This window comes from Alexandromys fortis, unplaced genomic scaffold (genome assembly GCF_014885135.2).
Source record: "Alexandromys fortis isolate MF-2015 unplaced genomic scaffold, M_Fortis_MF-2015_v1.1 scaffold_29, whole genome shotgun sequence".
NCBI classification, from domain to species: domain Eukaryota; kingdom Metazoa; phylum Chordata; class Mammalia; order Rodentia; family Cricetidae; genus Alexandromys; species Alexandromys fortis.
In genome coordinates, this window is record NW_026067891.1 from 5175509 (window position 1) to 5197291 (window position 21783).

At 51.5% G+C, this 21783-nt stretch overlaps 1 protein-coding gene and 1 long non-coding RNA gene across 6 annotated transcripts in view; one reads left to right on the forward strand and one right to left on the reverse strand.

Moving 5' to 3' along the window:
* The window catches only part of LOC126496664 (FLYWCH-type zinc finger-containing protein 1), a 31555-nt gene extending 16056 nt beyond the window's left edge, over window positions 1-15499 (forward strand). Inside the window, exons 2-8 of one of the 4 annotated variants that reach the window (XM_050134186.1) lie at window positions 3246-3612; window positions 3995-4420; window positions 5428-5940; window positions 6061-6324; window positions 10645-10908; window positions 11560-11838; window positions 14390-15499. In XM_050134186.1, coding sequence (XP_049990143.1) covers window positions 3360-3612; window positions 3995-4420; window positions 5428-5940; window positions 6061-6324; window positions 10645-10908; window positions 11560-11838; window positions 14390-14415 — 2025 coding nt within the window. In that variant the 5' untranslated portion in view covers window positions 3246-3359 and the 3' untranslated portion in view covers window positions 14416-15499. The remainder of the gene's footprint in view (window positions 1-3245; window positions 3613-3994; window positions 4421-5427; window positions 5941-6060; window positions 6325-10644; window positions 10909-11559; window positions 11839-14389) is intronic. The other 3 variants (XM_050134194.1, XM_050134239.1, XM_050134201.1) reach the window with 3 other exon arrangements.
* Window positions 15500-15708: 209 nt separating this feature from the next.
* On the reverse strand, window positions 15709-19179 carry LOC126496702 (uncharacterized). 2 transcript variants are annotated; one of them, XR_007590411.1, is made up of 3 exons: window positions 18789-19129; window positions 18606-18716; window positions 15709-18521 (listed from the first exon to the last, which is right to left on the reverse strand). It is a non-coding gene; the product is annotated as an uncharacterized lncRNA (long non-coding RNA). The 2 variants fall into 2 exon arrangements; XR_007590410.1 differs by having other exon boundaries at window positions 15709-18716; window positions 18789-19179.
* Between the last annotated feature and the right edge of the window lie 2604 nt (window positions 19180-21783).

Genomic DNA, 21783 nt, shown 5'->3' on the forward strand with positions numbered 1-21783 from the left:
TTGGTTCCACAGTAACTTGGGAAAAGAGGTGATAGTGGGTTTTATGTAGTGCATAGAGGCTAGAGGTTCTATAAACAACCTGTCCTGCCCTGTCCTGCCCTGCCCTGCCCCGCCCCTCACAGTGAAGCAGATTCACTGGTACTGAGGTTGTAAAACCCCTCTTTAATAAGTGGCAGTCCTTCTGAGATTGCTACCCCCTTCATCCTGTCTCAGGCGCGATGCTTGCACACATAATTCACTGACAGTATTTCATTCACTACTTGGGGGAGGGGAGTCAGAGGAGGAAGCCAGCCTCCAGCTTAGTTTTAGACAGAATCTCACACTGAACCCGAAGCTTATAATTTCAGTGAGGCTGGGTAGCAGCAAGCTTCTGAGGTCTGCCTGGCCTCACACACCAAAGCTGGGCTTACAGATAGGTGTGTGACCCTGTTTCACATAGATGACGGGGAGCTGAACCCAGGATCTCATACTTTTACAGCAAGTACTCTTACCCACTGAGCATCTCCCCTGACCCTCATTCACCACTTTTCTGGTAAGAGTGGCCAGGGGAGTTCTGGGCTTGGCCCAGGTCTCCTACCCAGCAAGGCCTTGGTAATACAGCTTATCTCCCATGTAAAGGTAGCTGTTCTCTGCTCTACCCAGCAAGGCCTTGATAATACAGTTTATCTCCCATGTAAAGGTAGCTGTTCTCTGCTCTTAGCTGCCAAGAGAGGCTTCTGGCTTTCAGGTTTTAGTTAGCATGTAGAGATTGGACTCAGCTGTGTCTGAGAGGCGCCCAACATTGCAGAGCATCTTGGCCTGCTCTGAGAAACATAGCCACCAGCAGGGCTACAGTAATCACCCAGCTCTGACCTTAGCACTGAGGGAAGAGAGAAGATGGAAGATAAACCACACATTTCGGACTCTTGAATATACTGTTCACATCTGCCTAACTTGACACACTGTGTTTTCTTTATAGGCTTATATCTAGTGAGAAATGGATATTACAAAATGAACACATTAAAGCCTTAGTCTTTGGGCAAAGTAAATAATACAGGACCGGGCATGGTGGCGCACATCTATAATCTTAACAGTTAGGATCAGGCATTCAGGACCAGTCACAGCTGCATAGTGAGTTTGATGCCAGCCTGGGCAGAGGTAGGTGGATCTCCTTGAGTTCCAGGCCAGCCTCATCTACATAGTGAGTGAGACTTGGTCTCAAAGCAAACAAGGAAAAAAAAATCCCCAAACAAACAAATCCTGATGGGCTGGATAGATGACTCAGCAGGGAAAGGCACTTGCTGCCTTGCTGAGGACCTGATTAGGTAACCAGAATCCATCTTGGTCATAGAGAACTGACTGCTGCATGTCCCTTGACCTCCATGCACTGTGACTCACATGCAATTGAATGCATGCACACATTCACGTAGACAATAAGTAAGATGTAGTTTAGGGTTTTTTGTTTTGTTTTTAGGTTTTTCAAGACAGAATTTCTTTGTGTAGCCCTGGCTGTCCTGGAACTCACTCTGTAGACCAGGCTGTCCTCAAACTCAAGATCTGTTTTCCCCTGCTGGGATTAAAGATGTGTACCACCACCACCACCACCACCACCACCAATGCCGTCTGGTTTTGTTTTGTTTTTGTAACTGAAATAGGGTTGAGGACTGGGGCTTGGATCCTAGTGTTGACATAAGACCAGATGTGGTATCAGGTATCTATGGTCCTAACACGCTGTGGTAAGATGTGGGGAGACGCTCAGGACTCTCGTAAACAAGCTAACTGGCATTTCCTTCCAGCAGCTTCTCAGAGACCCTGCCTCAGTGAGGTGAAGGCAGAGGCTGACGCCCAAGGTCGTCACGTGACCTCCATGTGCATGGTTCGCTTGCCTACACTTACATTCAAGCACAAGTGTGCACACTCATGTACATACTTACAAAGACAAAAATAAAAAATAAAAACCAGGATTGTATAGAGAACCCCCACATCCCCATCAACATGAATGTCGACATCTTACATTTGTATCTGAGATCGGTTTATTTGTAGGTGTATGTGTTTTATTGTGCTTGTGTGATGTGGGAGAGGTCTCATGCTGTGACACTTGGGTGGAGGTCGGAAGACAGCTCTGTGGAATCATTCTACTCTTATGTGCCTTCCAGGGATCAGGCTTGTGCACTTCTACCCACTGAGCTATCCCACTGGCCTGGATTTTTGTTTTTTGAAACTAGACTTGATTATGAGCCCAGACTGGTCTCATTCCGCATGGCCTCCTGAATGAACTGTCATCGTGCCTGCTTCTATTTGTTTCTGGGGCCTGAGAGTAGCCTTATATTCACTAGGCAAGCATTTTAGCAATTGAACTCCATCCCCAAATCCATTGGTGTTTTCAACAGGGTGGAGTCATCACTGTGGCCAGTTTTGGAACACTGAGTCTCCTGAGTGCTGAGATTAAAGGCATGTACCACTACACTCAGCTTTAAAAAAAAAAAAATTAAAGAGGCTAAAAATGTCTGGAGTGCTTTTGTCTTGTTTAATGACTCTTACTGAAAGGTGGGAAACCCCTTGCTAACTACATATTGCTCAGTTGTCCTAGAAAGACAGGAATGTCAGCCCACCCATCCTTATCAGTACTGGAGGCCTGGAACCCTGCCTCTGCCCAGCCAAGGCAACACCAGGAACAGCAGTTGCAAGGTCAATGCAAAGGGCCTCTGGTATCTGGAAGACCGGCTGAGCTGAGCTGAGCTGAGGCCTCCAGAGTAGGTCAGGGGGTAACCTGTGTGAGCCCAGAGAGGCTCATTTCCCAGAGCTAGGCTTCAGCCTTCTGCCACGCAGAGTAGCAGCACTGGCTGGCCTGGGTGCCCAGCATTGAGGTGAAGTGCACAGGGCCAAGCCTGGTAGATGCCCAGGCATCTGAGCAGGCATAGTGGGATTTCGGCCTCTTCATTCTCAGGCATGTCTGGTTCCTGTACCTGTTCTCACCCATTAGATGGCTCACTAAGAATGGTCTGGAAGGGATCTGTGCCAGGCATTGATGAGGCTTCTAAGGTAGAAACTCAATAACCAGCGTATTAGTCACCAGAAGCCCTGGAGAGGCTGGGTGGGCCTACCAGGAGAGGTACCGGGAGGGCATCTGTCCAGGGTTCCTCTGCGGTCTCTCAACCTCAGGGAGCTGAGGAAGTTCTGTCTCCCCCAGGTTCCACCCCAGGTCCATTTGTTAGAGCCCCAGGCTCAGGGGCCTCCTCCACTAATTGCCTTTGTTCTTCTCTTAGGACAGAGCCTCTGGGCTCCCACAGTCTGGCCTGGGAGGAAGAGGAAGAAGGGGAAGAACTACCCATCTGCCAGAGGGCTGAAGGTGGCCTGAGGGCCAGGCTCTCAAACCCAGGATGCCCCTGCCTGAGCCCAACGAGCAGGAGAGTGAGCGTGTGAAAGCTGGCCAAGAGCCATCTCTTGGAGCCAGGAAACCCCAAGAGTCCTCCAATCTGGTCCTGGCCAAGGATAAAGGGGGATCCAAACCGACAGGTGCCGTGTCCCTGGAGATGCCAGGCCCTGCCACCCAATCCAGCAACACCCCCCAGACCTTGCCAGCTAAGAAGCAAGGGCGGATAATTCACCGGAAGCGTAGCAGAGTAGATTCTGGTGAGATTCCCTGGCCCTGCCGACCCTGGCTCTGTCAAACCTGTTGACCTGCCCACCCCCATTGTCCATCGGGGTGACCTTGGATACCCCATTCTTCCTTTCAGTTGAGCCTCTTAGACTCTAAGCACACCCTGTGTCCCAAGCACCAGGCCCTCTCCCCAAGCGCATGGGAACTGTAGCTATATGCAGAATTCTCTAAACGCCTTAAATCCTCTCCCTTCATCACAGAAACAGCTTCTAAAACCTGGGCTTGCCTGGAAGCTAGGAGCCTGAGAAGGCATCCTGCCCACAGGATCCTACCTTATTCCAAGACCCACTCTCCAAGGCCCCTGACCCCGAACCTTGCCCTAGAGAATCTAACCCAGCCTTTTCATCCCCCTAGCTGCTCCACAGCCCCTGGAGTTCCTGAAGACCCCGTATGGGGGCCGCCTTCTAGTGTACAAATCATACCTATACAAGCAAGAAAAGGCTGTAGGGGACAAGGTGTACTGGAAGTGCCGCAAGCACTCAGAGCTCAGCTGCCGGGGCCGGGCCATCACCCGTGGCTTCCGAGTCACGGTGATGAGGGACCACTGTCACCCACCTGATAAGGAGGGCCTGAAGGTCCGGCACCAGAAGAAGAAGCTGCCTCAGTCAGACCTGCCTGAAGGCTCTGAAGGCCAAGAAGATGGGGTGAGCCTATGGCTGTACCCTGTAGAACCAGAGCCCACCCCTCAGCCAATCCCTGAAACCCCAGAGGAGGACCAGGGGTACCGATCCCTGGCACTGCAGAGCTTGCCTCCCAAGAAACGTCCCACCCCAGGAGTGGGTGAGTATGTGCCCTCTCCTCACTTGGGTGAGGAGGAGGAAGACTCCTCAGATCCTTCATGCCCAAATAAAAATGGGGTTTTGTGTGGGTTCAAAATGTGTTCAATGTCAAAAATATACATGTATCCCAGTCGTCATTGAGCCCACGGGATAGACGGCATTATGATTTGGGGGTCCCAGGGCCTTTCAGGATTTCCCAGTGCAGTGGGGCCTGGTGTGGGTCCTAGAAATCTGTGTACTGATGGGCAGTGATCCAGGCTAAGTTTGGGTAGGGTTCCCAGGGACAGGGCGTGCCTTTGAGTCCCAGGCTCAAACTCCAATCCTACTGATGAAGGCCTTCAGTCTCAGAAAATTCACATGTGTTGGGGGGGGGGTCTCAGGAGCTTATTCATAACTGAGGCAGGTTGTGGAACTTGTGGAGTGATGCCGATCAAATCATTCTGCTCTGCTTCCCTAGGGAGAGGTGGTGCGCAATCTTAGAATAGGTGGGTGTGGCTTCCAGAATGCTGGGTGTCTCCGACCCATGAGGATCTGAGTGACCGCACTGGTTTTGGTGGAAGGGAGTGTCTTTTCAATATGTTAAGAATACTTGAGTGTGTGCCTCTATTGCTCAAAAAGAAGGGCTGAGGATGTTGCTCAGTAGTACAGCTTTGCCTGGTGTGTTCCAGACCTTCGACTTAAATCTATACATTGTAAAAACAAAAGCTAGACAAAAATTTTGAACAAACCCTAGAAAAATATGACCAAGAATAGCCCAGAACATAACCTGCTGAATTAGAGCCCAGCATGGCCCCGCCACTGTGGTGTGAACTGGGGTGCTGAGGTCTAACTGACTTGGAAAAGGAACCCTTGTTCTTCTTGGGTGGCTTGCTGGGAATGCACTGGTCTTCACACATGCCCAGCCCAGGGAAGCATGCCAACATTTGGGAGAAAATTAACTTGGCTGTTCCTCCTGGGACCCCTGGACTCTTGTCCTTGGTTTGTGACCTTGCTGGGTTCTTCCTCCAGTGCGGTACCGGCCCCTTGAGTTCCTGAAGACCTGCTATGGGGGCACTTTCCTGGTTCACCAGTCCTTCCTCTACAAGCGGGAGAAGACTGTGGGGAGCAAGGTGTACTGGACCTGCCGGGAGCATGCGGTCAATGGCTGCCGTAGCCGGGCCATCACCCAGGGCCAGCGAGTGACTGTGATGCGCAGCCACTGCCACTCACCTGACATGGAAGGCCTGCAGGCCCGGCGACAGCAGGAGAAGACCATAAAGAAGATACAAGCAAGACGAATTGGTGCTGGGGACCTGGAGGACTGCGATGACATCGAAGACTCGCTGCTCCAAGGGGTGGACAGCCTGTTCTACCGTAGGGCAAAGGGCACACTGACTCTCAGTAGGTCTAAGTCCAAGTCCAAGTCCAAGTCCAGGTCCAGGTCCAGGTCCAAGTCCAAGTCCAAGTCCAGAAAACGGCAGAAAAAGGCACGTCAGGAACCCTTGCAGGAACCCCCCGAGGACGACCAGGACGTGGATCCCAGTGAGTCTTAGTGTTTGGGGCCTGCTGGCCGGAGTTGGCTGCCTCATTTTGGGAGGGGGTGGCCTACCCCTGCATTCTGAATCTGCACCCTCCCCTAACTGCCTCTCTTGTGCCCTGCAGGAGGTCCAGAGTTTCTGAAGACCCCTCTTGGGGGCAACTTCCTGGTATATGAGTCCTTCCTCTACAGGAGGGAGAAAGCTGCTGGGGAGAAGGTGTACTGGACCTGCCGGGACCAGGCACGGATGGGCTGTCGCAGCCGAGCCATCACCCAGGGCCGGCAGGTGACTGTGATGCGGAACCACTGTCATCCACCTGACCTGTTAGGACTGGAGACTATGAGGCAGCGGGAGAAACGCCCTGGCCCCACTCAGTGGGATGGCCCAGGTACCTGTGGTGACCCCACAGCTTTTTCTATTAGCCATGCCTGTCCTGCCCTCCTTCCTTGTCGATACCCTGACAGTCACAGTCCTCTCCTCTGTGCCCCCCACTTCTGCCCTCAAACTCAGTCTGTCTGGGATCTGCTCTCCCAGGCTCCTCTTTGCCTACCTACCACTCTTCCAGGCCCCAAACCTGATAAGCCTAATCTCCGTCCTCTGTTATCTGAAGAGTTATCAGTAGACCCTGAACCTGTAAGTGAGGCCCCCGTTCCCGCAGTGTGAACAGAGGGCAACAGGCATTCTTGAGTCCAGGAGCTAAAGAGCCTCCCTCTCCTGAGATTTGTTTGGTGCACACCTGCATGCCAGAATCCTAGCTCTGCCCATTTGGCTCCAGAAGAAGCTGGAATCTGCATACAGAAAGTGGTTGTGCCCAGCCTCCCAGTCTGGTAGTTTCTCTGAGATGCCTTTTAGTCTGAAGCTTATACCAAAAGCAGGAGGTGTTTTATCATCCTTATTCCCTTTTTGTTACATTTCTGTGACACCTTATAAACAGAGATAGTGCCAGGACATGGCATGACTTCCGCCTCATGCATCCCTCCTTTAAGCCTTTGCTTCCCCGTTTCTTAAAGTACATTCTACTGCAATCTCCTTGTTACCTGCTAACATCCAGCCAGAAGAACTGATTTAGCTTTGGTCTACTTTTTAAGTAGGTTTTATGCTTTTTGTTTGACTTTAGGTTGTTTTGTTTCTTGAAACGGTCTCAATTCTCAACTGTGTTACTCTGGGTGGCCTCAGACTTAGAGATCTGCCATGCATTTGTGCGTGTGTGTGTGTGTGTGTGTGTGTGTGTGTGTGTGTGTGTGTGTGTATGCGTGTGTGCATGCACATATGTATTTGCATACTTGGCATACGTGTATTGGTTCAAGGGCAATATGTAGGAGTCAGTGTTTGTCCTGTAGGTCCTGGGGATTGAACTCAGACTGACAGTCTTGGCAACAAGTGCCTTTGTTTTCTGGACTGTCTCACTAGCTCCTGCCTTCTGTTCTTGTCAAATTCTGCCCCTAGTGAGCTGGGACTATCCTGCTCTTCTCCTTCCTTCCCTTGTGGCTGCCCAGCAGCTGCTGTGTGTGCCTCTTTTTTCAGGGAGGCATTACATCACATCAGCAGAGGACCCCAAAGCTTGCTGAGTCCTGCTTCAGCCTTGCCTGGGGGCTGATGCCAGGCCTGGCCATCACCTAGATTCCCTGGCTAGCTGCCCTGCCTCTGGGCTTTCTTGTCTTGATTTGAGAGGTCCTAGAGCCAGTCATCCTGGAGGACCCACTTGAGAACCTTTTCCCACGCACTCACTGCACATTGCGGCTGTTGGAGAGTGCCAGGCCGTAAAGCGTCACTCCACAATAGTGGGATCTGTTTGAAAAGAACGTGTGCTTTTCTTACGGTTGACCCCATGTATTGGCCAGATTCTGCTTCAGGACTCGGGCGTCCTCTGCCTCCCTGATGTTCCTAGACTGTGGTTCAACAGGGGCCTTTTCTGACCATAACTTGTGTTCTTCAACACTGTGTCTTCCTTATTTGTTTTTGTTCTGCTCTGTTTTTTTTTTTATTTTATTTATTATGTATACAATAGTCTGTCTACATGTATGCTTGCAGGCCAGAAGAGGGCACCAGACCTCATTACAGATGGTTGTGAGCCACCATGTGGTTGCTGGGAATTGGAACTCAGGACCTTTGGAAGAGCAGGCAATGCTCTTAACCACTGAGCCATCTCTCCAGCCCTGCTCTGTTCTGTTTTGAGACAGGGTCTCTCTCCTTATGTAGTCCAGACTGTCCTAGAGCTTGCTATGTTAGACCAGGCTAGACTTGAGCTTGCAGAGATCCTCTTGCCTCTGCCCAAGTGCTGGGATTAAAGGTATGAGCCACCATGCCTGGTGCAACCCAGTGTCTTCCCACATGCCTACCTAATGCTCCAGGACTGGAGTTCCAGCCGCCGATCCTCCTGTGATGACCATGATCACTTTCGTAGTACTGTCTGAGATTTCTTGGTTTTGTTTTCTGTTTCTTCTACTGAAGCTTTAAGTTTCTGCCCTCACACAAAGGGCAGAATACAAAAATGACTCTTTGTATTGTGCCTAGTCTCAGCAGTATGGTGGCCCCACCTGTACCCTGCTGAGGCAATAGCTGGTCTCTCCAGGCACAGTCTGCACCTGCGTCTGTCTTCCAGCAACTTCTCCTGTGTGCATTGGCCTTTCAGGCCTTCTCATGTTAAAGGAAGGCCCTGCCCTGTGCGTACATGGGGCCTAACTGCCTTTGCAGAGCTGGCAACTATAGTTCTGGGTTTTAGGAACACTCCAGCACAGATTCTGCCTCCTCCCTTTCAGTGTCTCGTCTCTCCCACTGGGCCACCCTGCTTTGTTCTTTATATATAAACATACCTTGATGCCACCGAGCCTCCAGTTCCCCCAGTGCCTCTCTGATTCAGCCGCTGTCTACATGCTTGGTGTAGATCTTGTCGCAAGGCTTGGCTGAGTTCTGTTGCTTACTGTGTGTGTGTATATGAGTGTTTTTCCTTCATTAGCGGCCCGAAGGCAGCATTGGATTCCCAGGAACTGGAGTTACAGACGGCTGTGAACTACTGTGTGTGTGTTGGAAACTGAACCTGGGTCCTCGGAAAGAGCAGCCATCTTTCTAGCCCCTTGCCTCAAGTTTTATCTTGCACATCCTTAATATTTTAGAGTTTCTCTGCCTCTGTTCGTTCTGTGGGTGTCTTTGCTTACTGTTTCTCTGTCCTTGGACTCTACTCTTTTACTTACTGAAAGCCATTTTTTTAATATTCATGTGTATAGCTGTTCTGCCTGTATGTATGTTTATGTGCCTTGTGTCCATAGAGGCTGTGTTTGGTACCTATGGATGCCAGAGGTGGGGATCAGACCCCTGAAACTGGAGTTACAGATGGTTGTAAGCCTTTGTGTGGTTACTGGGAATCAAATCTGGCTCCTCTGGAAGAGCAACCTGTCCTCTTAATGGCTTAACTTACATCTCTCCAGCCTTTCCCTGACAAACATTTTACTCCAGTGTGGAGGAGGTGGGCCATTTCCTCTGGACTGCTCTGCTCCGCAGGTGGTCCTAACCTCCTGGCTTCCTTCTCCACCAGTCTAGGTGCTCTGGAATCAGGTGCTTCTACCCAAGCCCTCAGCCTCTCGGGGCTCCCTCCCTCGCAGCTTTTTTCATCATATGATGACTCCCTAGTCTGTCACTGTCTTCCATGCTCCTACTAGTATAGCCCATTAAACCCTGCTTAACGTGTTCAACTGCTTTGCTAATCCAAAGCCCACACCCCACCAATAAGCAGCACACTGAGGCCTGCCACAGCAGGACCTGCTGCCTAGGACCAGTTTCTCTTAGTCCCTGTTCTGTTCCAGAACCATAGCAACTCTTAGATAAAAGAATGTGTTTAACTGGGACTTGCTTACGTTTTCAGAGATGTGGTTCAGTTATTGTCGTGGCAGGGACCATGACAGCACACAGGCAGACATGGTGCTGGAGAAGCAGTTCTGCGCTTCAGCAAAACCCTGTCTCGAAAAACAAAAAAAGAAAAAGAAAAAGAAAAAAAAAGGAAGAAAGTTCTATATCTGCATCTGCAGGCAGCAGGAAAAGAGAGAGCCACTGGGTCTGACTTGGGCTTCTGAAACCTCCCCCCCCCAAAAAAAAATTCCCACTCCAGTGACATACTCCCTCCAACAAAGCCACACCCCCAGTCCTTTCAAATAGTGCCGCTCTCTGGTGACCAAGCATTCAAATCTATGAGGCTATTTGAGGGGGCCTTTCCTGTTCAGACCACCGCAGGAACCCTTGTGCCTGGTCAAAACGAGGACAGGGAAGGTGTGGGGGTGGGCAGGGAGTCCTCTTGGCAAGGCCAGGCTGTCCTTCAGGTTCCTCTTACCTCCCAGCTCAAGCTTAAGCCCCCTAAACACATGTGCACAGCCTGGGCTCATGAGCCGCACTCCTCTCTTCAGCTCTGAGCCGCTTTGACCCCACTCTTGGAAGTACAGAGTACCTGCCCGCTGACCTGGAGGGCGCTTCGTATAAGTGAGCAGACACACACCCTGCCCCTTCCCACGCTATCATCATGGAAGCCAATCTCCAGGCTTGAGACAGATAGACCCCAGCCCTGAGGGCACAGTGTGGTTTGAGGACACAGGGCTATCTCTCTGTGAGAAGAGGGGAGGGCGTGAAGTGGGTGATGGGACCATTCCCCAGTCTTCCTCTCTGAAGGTCAGGTTCAGCTTCCATGCCCCCTTCTCTGATTGCCTCCCTGGTTTCTTTGCAGATGGGCCTGAGTTCCTGAAGACCCCTCTGGGGGGCAGCTTCCTGGTGTATGAGTCCTTCCTCTACAGGCGGGAGAAAGCGACGGGCGACAAAATCTACTGGACCTGCCGGGACCAGGCGCGCATGGGCTGTCGCAGCCGAGCCATCACCCAGGGCCAGCGGGTGATGGTCATGCGCAGGCACTGCCACCCACCTGATATGGGTGGCCTGGAAGCCCTGCGACAGCGGGAGAACTTCCCCAACCTGACCAACTGGGAAGGCCCAGGTATGTGGAGGGAGAGTGACTTCTCTTGACTGCCCTACAACATCCTGATCCCTTTCCTGGCTCTGTGCTTGAGGCACTAATTTTACCACACAATGGATTGCTATTGCTGAGAGACTAGTTCTGGTCCAAAGAAAAAGTAGGGGTGGTAGGCCCGAGGTGGCATGGCGGTCAGTCACCAGAAGTGCACATGCTCATGACTGAGCGCTGAAGACCCTGCATCCCAGGGCCGCCTCTTTCTCCTGTCGTCTCCCTGGACCAGTTCTGCTTCAGCCATCTGTTTTCATGTGCTCTCTCTGGACACACCCCCAATGTCACATGGCCGTTGACCTGAGCTTCTTAAAAAGCATGAGAATGGCTTTGTGTCAAGAACAGCTGGTGGACAGGGTCATGACAGGCCCCCAGCAAGGTACCTCCTCTGTCTGGGAGACCCCAGTGGGCATGGAGTTTGTGGTCTGGGGTGGCCTCAGCAGAGCTCCAGGGACACTGGCGCCCTGCAAAGGAAAGCAGGTGTGTTTTAGAGTCTCCTGTGGCTGAGCGTTAGTCCCAGAGTCCTGAGGCAGGCAAAGGGAAGGGGATAGGGACCAGAGTGGATCCTCCTGGGCCCAGCTCCTGCTGCTGACCCTTGGCTCACAGCCTGATTCTGCCCTACAGAGCCTGTGCAGCCCCTGGAGTTCCTGCAGACATCCCTTGGAGGTCGGTTCCTAGTGTATGAGTCCTTCCTGTACAGGAAGGAGAAGGCGGCCGGGGAGAAGGTGTACTGGATGTGCCGGGACCAGGCTCGGCTGGGCTGTCGCAGCCGAGCCATCACCCAGGGCCGGCGGGTCATGGTGATGCGGAGCCACTGCCACCCGCCTGACCTGGATGGTCTGGAGGCCCTGCGGCAGCGGGAGCGCGAGCGGCTCCCCAGTGTAGCCAAGAAGAAGAAGAAAAGTATGTACTGAGTGACCAGGAACTTTGGGCCCAACTTCACATTCCAGAACCTTCTCTCATTCCTATTGATCCCTTCCCATGGTCATGAAACAATACCTACATCTTCTCATTTTTTTGGTCCTTCCCATTGACTTGAAAACTTGAAACCATACCTCCGTCTTCCTAGTCTAGATCAGATCCCATTTCAAATTGATCTTCCTTTTTTTTTTGTTCTCCCTTCCCCCGCCAAGACAGTGTTCATTGTAATGGCAGTCCTGGCAGTCCTAGAACTCACTGTAGACCAGGCTGGCCTTAAACTCAGTGATCTTCCTGCCTCTGCCTTTGTGTGCTGGGATTAAAGGTGTGCTCCACCATGCCAGGCTTAATCTTCCTCTTCTAAGACCGCTCAATAGTTTATAGGTCATTATCTTCTGAAAAATCTGATTTAAAAAAATATGTATATATAGACTACCCTGGAAGGATGCAGTGATTGTGTGTTTGTAAACATGTACCACCACATGTTTGCAATAATTTTTTTCAATTGAAAATTAGTTCTCTTTATTTATTTATTTATTTATTTTTAAATATTTCTTTATTTATTATATATACAATATTCTTTCTGCGTGTATGCCTGAAGGCCAGAAGAGGGCACCAGACCTCATTACAGATGGTTGTGAGCCACTATGTGGTTGCTGGGAATTGAATTTAGGACCTTTGCAAGAGCAGGCAATGCTCTTAACCGCTTAGCCATCTCTCCAGCCCAGTTCTCTTTATTTGTATAAACAAATCTTTTTGTTTTATCATTGAAATAGTGTCTATATAGCCCAGCCTAGCATCAATCTCAGGATGTTTTAGGACATCTTGAGTTCTGATTATCTTGCCCTCACAAGTGCTAGGATTACAAAAGTGTGCTCTCACTATTGTACCGGGTTCAGTTCCTGGTAAGGGAAGCATTTACTGGGCTGGAGAGATGGCTCAGAGGTTAAGAGCACTTGCTGTTCTTTCAGAGGACCCAGGTTTAGCTCCCAGCACCCACATGTGGCTCAGAACCCTCTGTTACTCCAGTTATAGGAGCTTTACCACTCTCTTCTGTCAGGCAGACATGTGGTTTGCGACAAAATACCTCAACACACAAAATAAACCCTTAAAAAAATAAATGGCTAGCAGGAAGAAAGAGGTCATATTGCCACACAGAGTGGAAAAGAATCTTGGGGCTGGAGAGATGGCGCAGAGGTTAGAGCACTGGCTGCTCTAGCAGAGGACTCAGTCTTGGATCCCAGCGCTCGTGTCCTGCCATTTACAGGCTTCTGTCATGCTCTTCAGGCCTCTGAGGGTGCACATGGCATATAGACACACATGTACTACACACAAAGATTTAAACTTAAGTGATAGATAGGTGTATCAGGGAGGGAGACCCAGGGAGAGTTTTATGAGTTCAAGGCCAGCCTAGTTTACATAGCAAGACCTTGTCTCAAAAATACATAAATAAGTAGATGAGTAAAAGAATCGTGGGCTATTACAGACAATGGCGTGTGAGACCCTGCATTTAATGCCCCGAACTACAAAGCTACCCCAGGAGTGATAAAAGGCACAGGAACTGATTGAAGAAGAAGCTAGAGCAGGAATCCCTGGAAATGGGCCCTCTGCCCTCCAGCCTTCAGGTGGCTGTGGTCCTGGTGACATCTCAACTTCGTGGCCAGTCAGAACCACCTAGCCCAGACACGCTTAGAATTTTGACTCCCAGAAGCTCCTTTGGGTGACTTGTGACAGTGTATTGGGTAACTACAAGTCTGCTGGCTCTCAGGAGAACCTCAGGCACCAGTTTTATCTTTGCTGAGGAAAAATAAACTAGAACATGCCTGTCGTCCCAGCACTCAGGAGGCCAAGTCAGGAAGAGCACCAGTTCAAAGCCTGCCTGGGCTACATGGCCAGTCCAAGCCTCCTCAGCTATATAGTGAGATAGGGCTTTAAAAAAAAGCAAAAGTCGGACCTAGATCATAAATAAATCTTTGGGGGTTTTTTGTTGTTGCTTTTGTTTTTTGTTTTGTTTTTGAGTTAGGACTTCTCTGTGTAGCACTGCCTCTCCTGGAACTCACTCTGTAGACCAGGCTGGCCTCGAACTCAGAGATCTGCCTACCTCTGACTCCTGAGTGCTTGATTTCTGTGGTTTTTCATGTGGTTGTTGGTTGATTTTTGGGTTTTGTTTGTTTTTTGAGACAGGGTCTCTAATTATAGCCCAGCCTATCCTTGAACTCACTAGGTAGACCAAGCTGGCCACGAGATACGCCTGTTTCTGCCTCCTGAGTGTTGGGTGGGGTTAAAGGCATGTGCCACCATGCCTGGCTTAAATAAATCTTTGGGTTTTGTTTTTCATTGTTTTGTTTTGAGACAGGGTTTCTTATAGGTTTTCTCTGTGACTCTGACTGTCCTGGAACTCTCTTTGTAGACCAGGCTGGCCTTGAACTCACAGAAATCCACTACCTCTGCCTCCTGTACTGGGATTAAAGGCATATGCAGCCACTTCTTAGCTAAATAAAACCTTTGTAATGGTACACATTTTTTCTGTCATCAGGAACATCAAAGAAGAGCAAAAATTGAGCAACGGGTCCTGATGAGGCAAGTCTTCTCTGAAAGAACAGAGGAGCCACCAACACCCCCGATGCTTCCTGTCGGTGCAGGCGCTTCCCATCCACTCAGATTTGCTTGACAACTCCTTCACTCTCTAGAGCATCGACGGCCTTCACATTTCCTCAGAGGTCCCCAGGAAGATTACTTGGGCCTTGGGTGGTACCCTGTGTTGGCAAAAGACTAGTGCGAAGCCGATGGGTAGCCTGCAGAGCCGTGGCATGCTGCTGCCGCCTTTATCACCTTAGACAGCTGAAGAGAATGTGTCTGGACTGATATACCTCAACCCCACTCTGCTGCCCACGGCCTCAGCACCCATCTGCTTCCAGAGCATGCGCCTTACAGACAGCTCTCCATTGGGTGTGGCCTTTGTGAGCTCCATAGAGTTCAGCACCAATGAATTTGTCCTGAGCCAGGGTGTGTACTGGAACTTCTTGACACCCTCTGAAGACAGTACCAGTCAAGGGGGGGTGGGGGTGTTTGTTTTGTGTTTTGCATCTTTTTGGGACAGATGCTGGAGCCTTCCTGGTCTTCAGTCACTCACTGCTTACTAAGACCATCAGCCCCAACTGTGACAGAGCCGGCCGGTCTCCAGGCTTTGCCCTACCTTCTCTCAGACTTTGCATCTTACATTCTGTCCTAGCTTCAATTAAACCTGTCCACAGTTCTCAGGGCAGCAGAAGTTCCTGGAGGGAGCCAGCCTAGATGTCAGGAAGAGGTGACAGCAGATAGGCATGCTGTGGGCAGCTGCACCACTGAGAATTGTCCACGTGGTGTTCCTGATACACAAGGGTAGTTAGATGGCGTCAAAGCCTGCCGCTCTCAGAAGAATTTAGCAGAACAAAGAGCCATGCTACAGGTGACACTAACATCCCTGGGAACTGCAGAACTTTCTGCATGCTACACCCTAGACAGAGCTGTCCTTACCCTGTCATAGAGCTGCATGCTCCTCTGCAAGCAAGCCTTGAAGCAGCCACCCCTGTGGGATATTGACGGCCTGGTGCCTACCACTGGCTTCTGCTCCTCTTCTTCCCTCAATAAACCCTATTTAATCTCATGGTGCAGAGCTGCTGTGTTGACACCCACTCTGCAACAACAGGCTGCTGCCACAAAGCCGCATACCGTCTCTGCCCAGTGCTGGGGAAGTAATGGGTTTGCTTGGCAACTCCGGGGCCATGGTGTTTGCTTGGCCTAGGCCAAGACTGGGAGGGGATCTGCTGATGTAGGGAAGGCTTGAATGTATCGGTGTAAATGAATGCAGGCAGATTGTAATAATATATATAGCTTTAATGGGGAAATAGACTTACAGAACCACGGGTTCCCGCGGAGAACAGGAAAACAGAAGGGGCGGCGGGCTCATGCTCGCCAGATTTATATGTAAATATTAGCCCAAGGCAAACATGCCTCCTAATGGGCTGGGCTTATCCCCACACTTGAAGAGTGGTCCACGTGCCTGGATCCTTCATGAGCTCACTTGAGTGAGTTGAGGTGAGCCCAGAGTGGAAGTGGTACACCAAACCAAGGCCAGGCTTGCTTCTTGAGACCCTGGATACCAACCATCTGGACAGGTAACTGCCTACTTCTCAGCCCGTTACCCAGCCCTGACTACCAGCCACCCTGGGCCTACACCTGAGATCAGACAGTCTGGGGATGGGGAAAGTGCTCGCTACAGCCATGAGGATCTGAGTCAGATTCCCAACAACGCTGTGAAAAACTGGGCCCAGTGCGCATGTCTGTAATCTCGGGTGGATTACACTGGGTAGGTAGAGACAAGAGGGTTTCAAACAGACTCAACAAGTCTGTGCTTGGTTTGATTTGGTTTTTTGAGACAGGGTTTCTCTGTGTAGCCCTATTTCTGAGTAGCTGTTCTGGAACTCCTTCTGTAGACCTGGCTGGCCTCAAACTCAGAGATCCACCTGCCTCTGGCTCCTGAGTGCTGGGATTAAAGGTGTGCACTGTCACCACCCTGCAACAGTGGGTATTTTAGTATACAACCCCATTTCTCTGCTTCCAGTTCACCTGTGACAGCAGCAACTCCCACACCCGCCTGTGCTTCCAGGAGCCACCTCAGCCACCTGTCAGTGCAGGCTCCGCAGTTCCGCCATGGAGTCCTCTCCATGCTGGGCATCAGCTATGACTGCCTGGTTGAAGGGCCGGATGCTAGAGATGTAGTTAAGGACCCACTTAGGATACACAGGCTTTAGGCCTTCTCTCTCACTCGTTTCATCCTACAGCCCCTTGCTCCGGAAGGCCAAAAGAAGATGTACAGTACTCGGGGGAGGCCAGTCTTGTGTTCTCATTCTGGAGGGTTCTAACAGCCCCAGTGCGACCTACCTGACCACAGCAGGGGCCCCTGCCCAAAAGGGTAGTAGAAGCTAGGCAGGCTCTCCTGATAGCATTGGGCATTTGTACCCTGCCCAAAGTGGCCTCACTCCTCACTGCCCTCAGACCCGCCAGCCTGTCCTGTTTGGCACACATTATGACTTTAGAACAAATTGCCAGGAACAACTCCTGCCAAAACCTCCTATTTTTTATCTCATGCTTTTGGTGAACAAGGACTCGGAAGGCTGAACAGTGTCCTCTGCCTGGGGTCACACAGCTGCAATCAAGGTGGCAGTGTCACATTGGAGGCTCATCCTCTCCTGGGCAGTGGTGGGCAGAGCAGACCCTTGGACAGGTCACACGCCAAATCCGGCCATCCGGGCTCACCATCCCGTTTGTTTGGCTCATCCTCTCCTGGGCAGAGCAGACCCTTGGACAGGTCACACGCCAAATCCGGTCATCAGGGCTCACCATCGCAGCAATGTTTGTTTTGTTTGAGACTCGAGGTCTCGCACTGTATGCGCCTGTAGTCCCAGTACTCAGGGAGTCAAGGAGGATCTCAAAGCAGACTTGAGGCCAGTTGGGGCTACATAGCCAGCTCAGGCCAGACTGAGCTACACAGCAGTCCCTGTTGAGAGCTAAGGCAGGGCCTTGCTTTGTTACCCAGGCTGGCCTTATGTCTCGGACTCAAGTGATCCTGCTGCCTCACCCTGCCAAGTTAGCTTAGACCACAGGCATGCCCCACTTTCCCTGGCCCCACCTCTTGCTTAACGCAGACAGTTTAATTAATTAGAGACTCTAATGAATCCACACCAATCCCTCCACCACATAGCACAGCCTCATCAGGGAAGAGCGTGGTGCACTCATGGTTACATCTGCATTCCAGAGGACTGACTCACGAGCCCGTGGACCTCCAGGGACAGGAATCTTGGGGACAGTTTCCAGTTCTACCTACTGCAAGCTAACTAACCTCCCCTTAACTCGGGTGGCTCTGGGGATCTTAGGAGTCCAGGTTCCAGTGCTTCTAGTCTGGGAAAGCAGGCAAGGGGGTCGGCTGCAGCCGTGACCTGACCCAGAAAGCTCACCGGCTTAGTGCTCAGCAACCAGGGATGCCAGACATGCTCCAGGAGGCCCTGACCTTTCTGGTGCCTAGGCTGAACCAAGGAAGCTCGGGGCTGCAAAGGCTGAGAGCTCTGCAGGGACAGTGACAAAGCTCTTGGGAGTGGACGGAGGTCAGGTGCAGCTTCCTTGTGCTGGCTGTGTCATGACATCACACCCATGGGGACAGGCCACTGTTAAAGATGGAGTAACCAGAACCTCTGCTTCTTCAGGGTGGCTTTGGGAGAAGAAAGCTTTGCTGCCATAAGCCAGAGACGAGACACTTGCACTAGTGCCTCCCTCCCTTGGGCCAGACTCCTGTGGGACAAGGCCGCACTCCTCACCTCACCTACAGTCACACTGCCCTCCTCTCATGGGCTCAGTCCTCCATCCATATTAATGGTTTTCCAAATATTCGCAGGGTGCTTGGCAGATACTACAACCTGCTCTGAGCACGGAGGGAGGGATCCTCTTCATACCCGAAGCTGAAGAGCGGTCCTGGTGCCATTAGGGCCTTCGGGGGACACTGGGGAAGGCTCTGAAGAGAGGATTCCCGGCTGGCCCTCATTCAGGCTGTGGATGAAGACAAACTGCAAGCTCTTTCCAGTTGGAGGGCACCTCCAGCTCCCACAGCAAAGCCTCCATCTGGACTTCCAGGCCTGGGCACAGAGAGAGTCATGAGGAGGGAAGCAGGTTCTGAGGAGATGGCTGTGGGCAGAGGCATGGAGTCAGAAGGAAGGTACCTCATTGAGACAATGATAGACCAAAGCCAGGAGAGCAAGGAGGGCCAGGACTCCAGCAGCAACTGGGACCCCTCGGGGCATTTGTAGCTCCCAGCTGATGCTATAACTTTCCTGAGAAAAGAGGAGACAGAATCAGAGGTCTGGGGAAGCAGGAAGGGAGGCTGGACAGGATGCAGTTCTCACCTTTCTGCTCCAAACCAGTGGACTCTGAAACCAAGTCATGGGTGGTTCCTCACCAACCACTCTTGGGCCTCCGGTCTCTCAATCTTCTTTCCAGAGGTTCCTCCACACTCCCAATGTCCCCTCAAGTCAGTTACTGTAGCACCAAGCACCTCCAGGCTAGCCTGATTGCAAATGACCAAACAGGGCGGTTCTGTTTAGCCATCTCATCCTTCGAAAGTGAAACCTTTCCTTCCCAGGCCTCCTGTGAGGGAGGGGCCCTGAAGAACCAGCACAGCCCATAGCCCCAGCTCAGTAGCCGCCCTTCCTGAGGTCCCTCCAGAAGAATTTCATGGGCGGAGCAGATAAACTGACTCCACCTCTCAATATTGTCAACCTAGTCCACAAAGATAATTTCCAATAAATCACGAGCTGTCTCAAGAAACAGAGTTCTCCAGCGCCCCCTGGAGGCTGGTAACGGGTGTAACCAGAGAGCCAACCTGCTGTAGGCCAAGGAGGCTCAAGTAATTTGTCAAATCTCACAGTAGGTGGACAAAGTCAAGTGGGTGTTCCACCTCTGAGTGTCTTCCACTCTTGCACGGGCTATGACCATAGCACTTAGGACAAGCCAACAGCAGCAGCTCAAGGAGGTGGGTGTGATCTAGAGTGTGGGTCCTCTGAATTGATCGCACAATCCTCCCAACACAGAGGCATAGGCTGTGCGCTGCTTTCCCACACTGGCCAGGTGGTGATACAGACTGAGGAGCTAGGTCCAGAAAACTGGCAGGGGGTCATGGCATGCTCTTGAGATACCGAACAGCAAACAGCACCCACACAATGTCTCATCTGTGACCTGTGAAGTGAAGGCAGATGCAGGAGAGGTGCGATGTCAAGAAACGAAGGCCGTGAGAAGGACGAGAGCAGCCTCTGGGGTGGGGTGAGGTGGTGAGGGGGGGTTTGAATGCAGACGCACACACAGAAAGACAGCTCGGAGTTCTGTCTTTACTGGCGGGATCACTGCTGAGAGACCAGGACGCTACACTGGGAGTTCTGGAGTTCCCTTTGCTCTGAGTCTCCAGTAGGGTCCACCCTCACTCTGATAGACCCCCCAAGAACAAATGAAATGGGCTCAAGTGCACCCTGCACCCCAGGTAACTCCACCCAATGTCTCCACCATTTCACCTTTTCCACACTGGACCAGACAAACCTGAGTGCTCAAGCTTTCTTTTTCTTTTTCTCCTCCTCCTCCTCCTCCTCCTCCTCCTCCTCCTCCTCCTCCTCCTCCTCTTCCTCCTTCTTCTCCTTTTCTCCTACTCCTCCTGCTCCTGCTCCTCCTCCTCCTCCTCCTTTTAGTATACAGTGTTCTGCCTGCATGTATGCCTGAACGCCAGAAGAGGGCACCAGCTCTCATTACATATGGCTGTGAGCCACCATGCTGTTTCTGGGAATTGAACTCAGGACCTCTGGAAGAGCAGCCTGTGCTCTTAACCTCTGAGCCATCTCTCTAGTCCCCATGCCCAAATTTTCTGTTCTTTTTTTTCTCTATTGTCCCCACATGACAGGTTTGTATATGCAAATTTATTTATGGAAGTAACAGGCCAAGATATACTCTATGTCCACAGGGTCAGGGTCTTAGACACTATGACCCTGGGCTAACTCCTGCCTTATGTTGGTTTTCCCAGCTGTCAAAAAGTGCTACTGGGGTGACCGCTGTGAGATAGCAGCTCTCATTGGCGGTGCATGGAGGCAATGGGACTTCTAGTCAAGAGAAAAGAACTGGTGGCTGGCATGGTGACACACGCTTTTAATCCCAGCACTTGGGAGGCAGAGGCAGAGGCAGGGGAAATCTGCGAGCTCCAGCCCAACCTGCTCTATTATGACAAGCTCCGATCCAGTCAGGGCTACAGGTGAGACCTTGTCTAAAAGTACACTGAGAAAGATACCTGGTGTCCCTCTATAGCGACATAGTCCTGTAGACTCAGAGAACTCCAAGGATGTGTGATAGGGACAATGGTGTCAATGCCTGGCACCTAGATCATACTCGGCTTGAAACAGGGCTCCAACACTGAACAGCTAGTGAGCCCACAGTTGCCAAGGGCCTCTGAGCCCCAGTCCGCAGATCTGCAGAATGGGGCGGTACAAATCTTCCCCTAGGGCCTTGGGAATGCGACAGGCTGCTGCCTGTACCGTGCAGAGTGTGGAATGCTGGGGAAGTGTATGTTGAGAGGTGCAGGGTGCAAGGCCTTTCTATTCAGAGGTTCCACAAGCCACCCCAGATTGGAATTTGTGGCAGGGACACTTCTCACTCACTCCCATCTCAGGGTCCTCAGCCCGGTAACCGGGGGCACTACCTCCCTCTCTTGCCCCTTTGCAGGGGAGAGGACTGGGCGGATCTTCCCCAAACTATTTAGGGTTGTTTTAGGGCAACCCATGCATGGTTCTGCCAGGGAGGAGTCGTTCCTCAGCTAACTGCCATCATTCATTCCTGTTCGTTCACTTCTTCCTTCAAAGGACTGGCCCTCACAGAAAATGTGAGGGGTCCGGACTACAGAGCCCCCAGCTTTTTCTGGCCCTCAGGTGGAAAGGGAAGGAAACCCCAAGACCGACAGATCAACTTGAGACTTCCTTGATAGGCGTCTGGAGGGCTCTGGTGGGATCAGTGCAAGAGGGAGACTCCTAGCCCAGAGCTCAGCTTGGCCACTGAGTGAGCTACCAAAGGAGGCACCCCTCCCTCACCACCTACAACCTCAGCAAGCCCCTCTCCTTGGAATACCCCATCCCTACCCCACTCCCTCCACCCCCCAAGAACCTTCGCCTGAAGTGCCAACTGCACAACTGCAAGATTCCCACAGCTAATTATTGATCTCTGCCACGAACGCTTGGACATCTCAGAATCCTCCCTAGGAATCTTGCTTCTCCATCTGCTTCAGGAGGACGTGTGTTAGGCGGAGGGGGTGGGGAGGCGGGATTGTTAGAGCTGGGCCAGGTCAGCCTGGGCCCAAGGGACTAGACATACAGG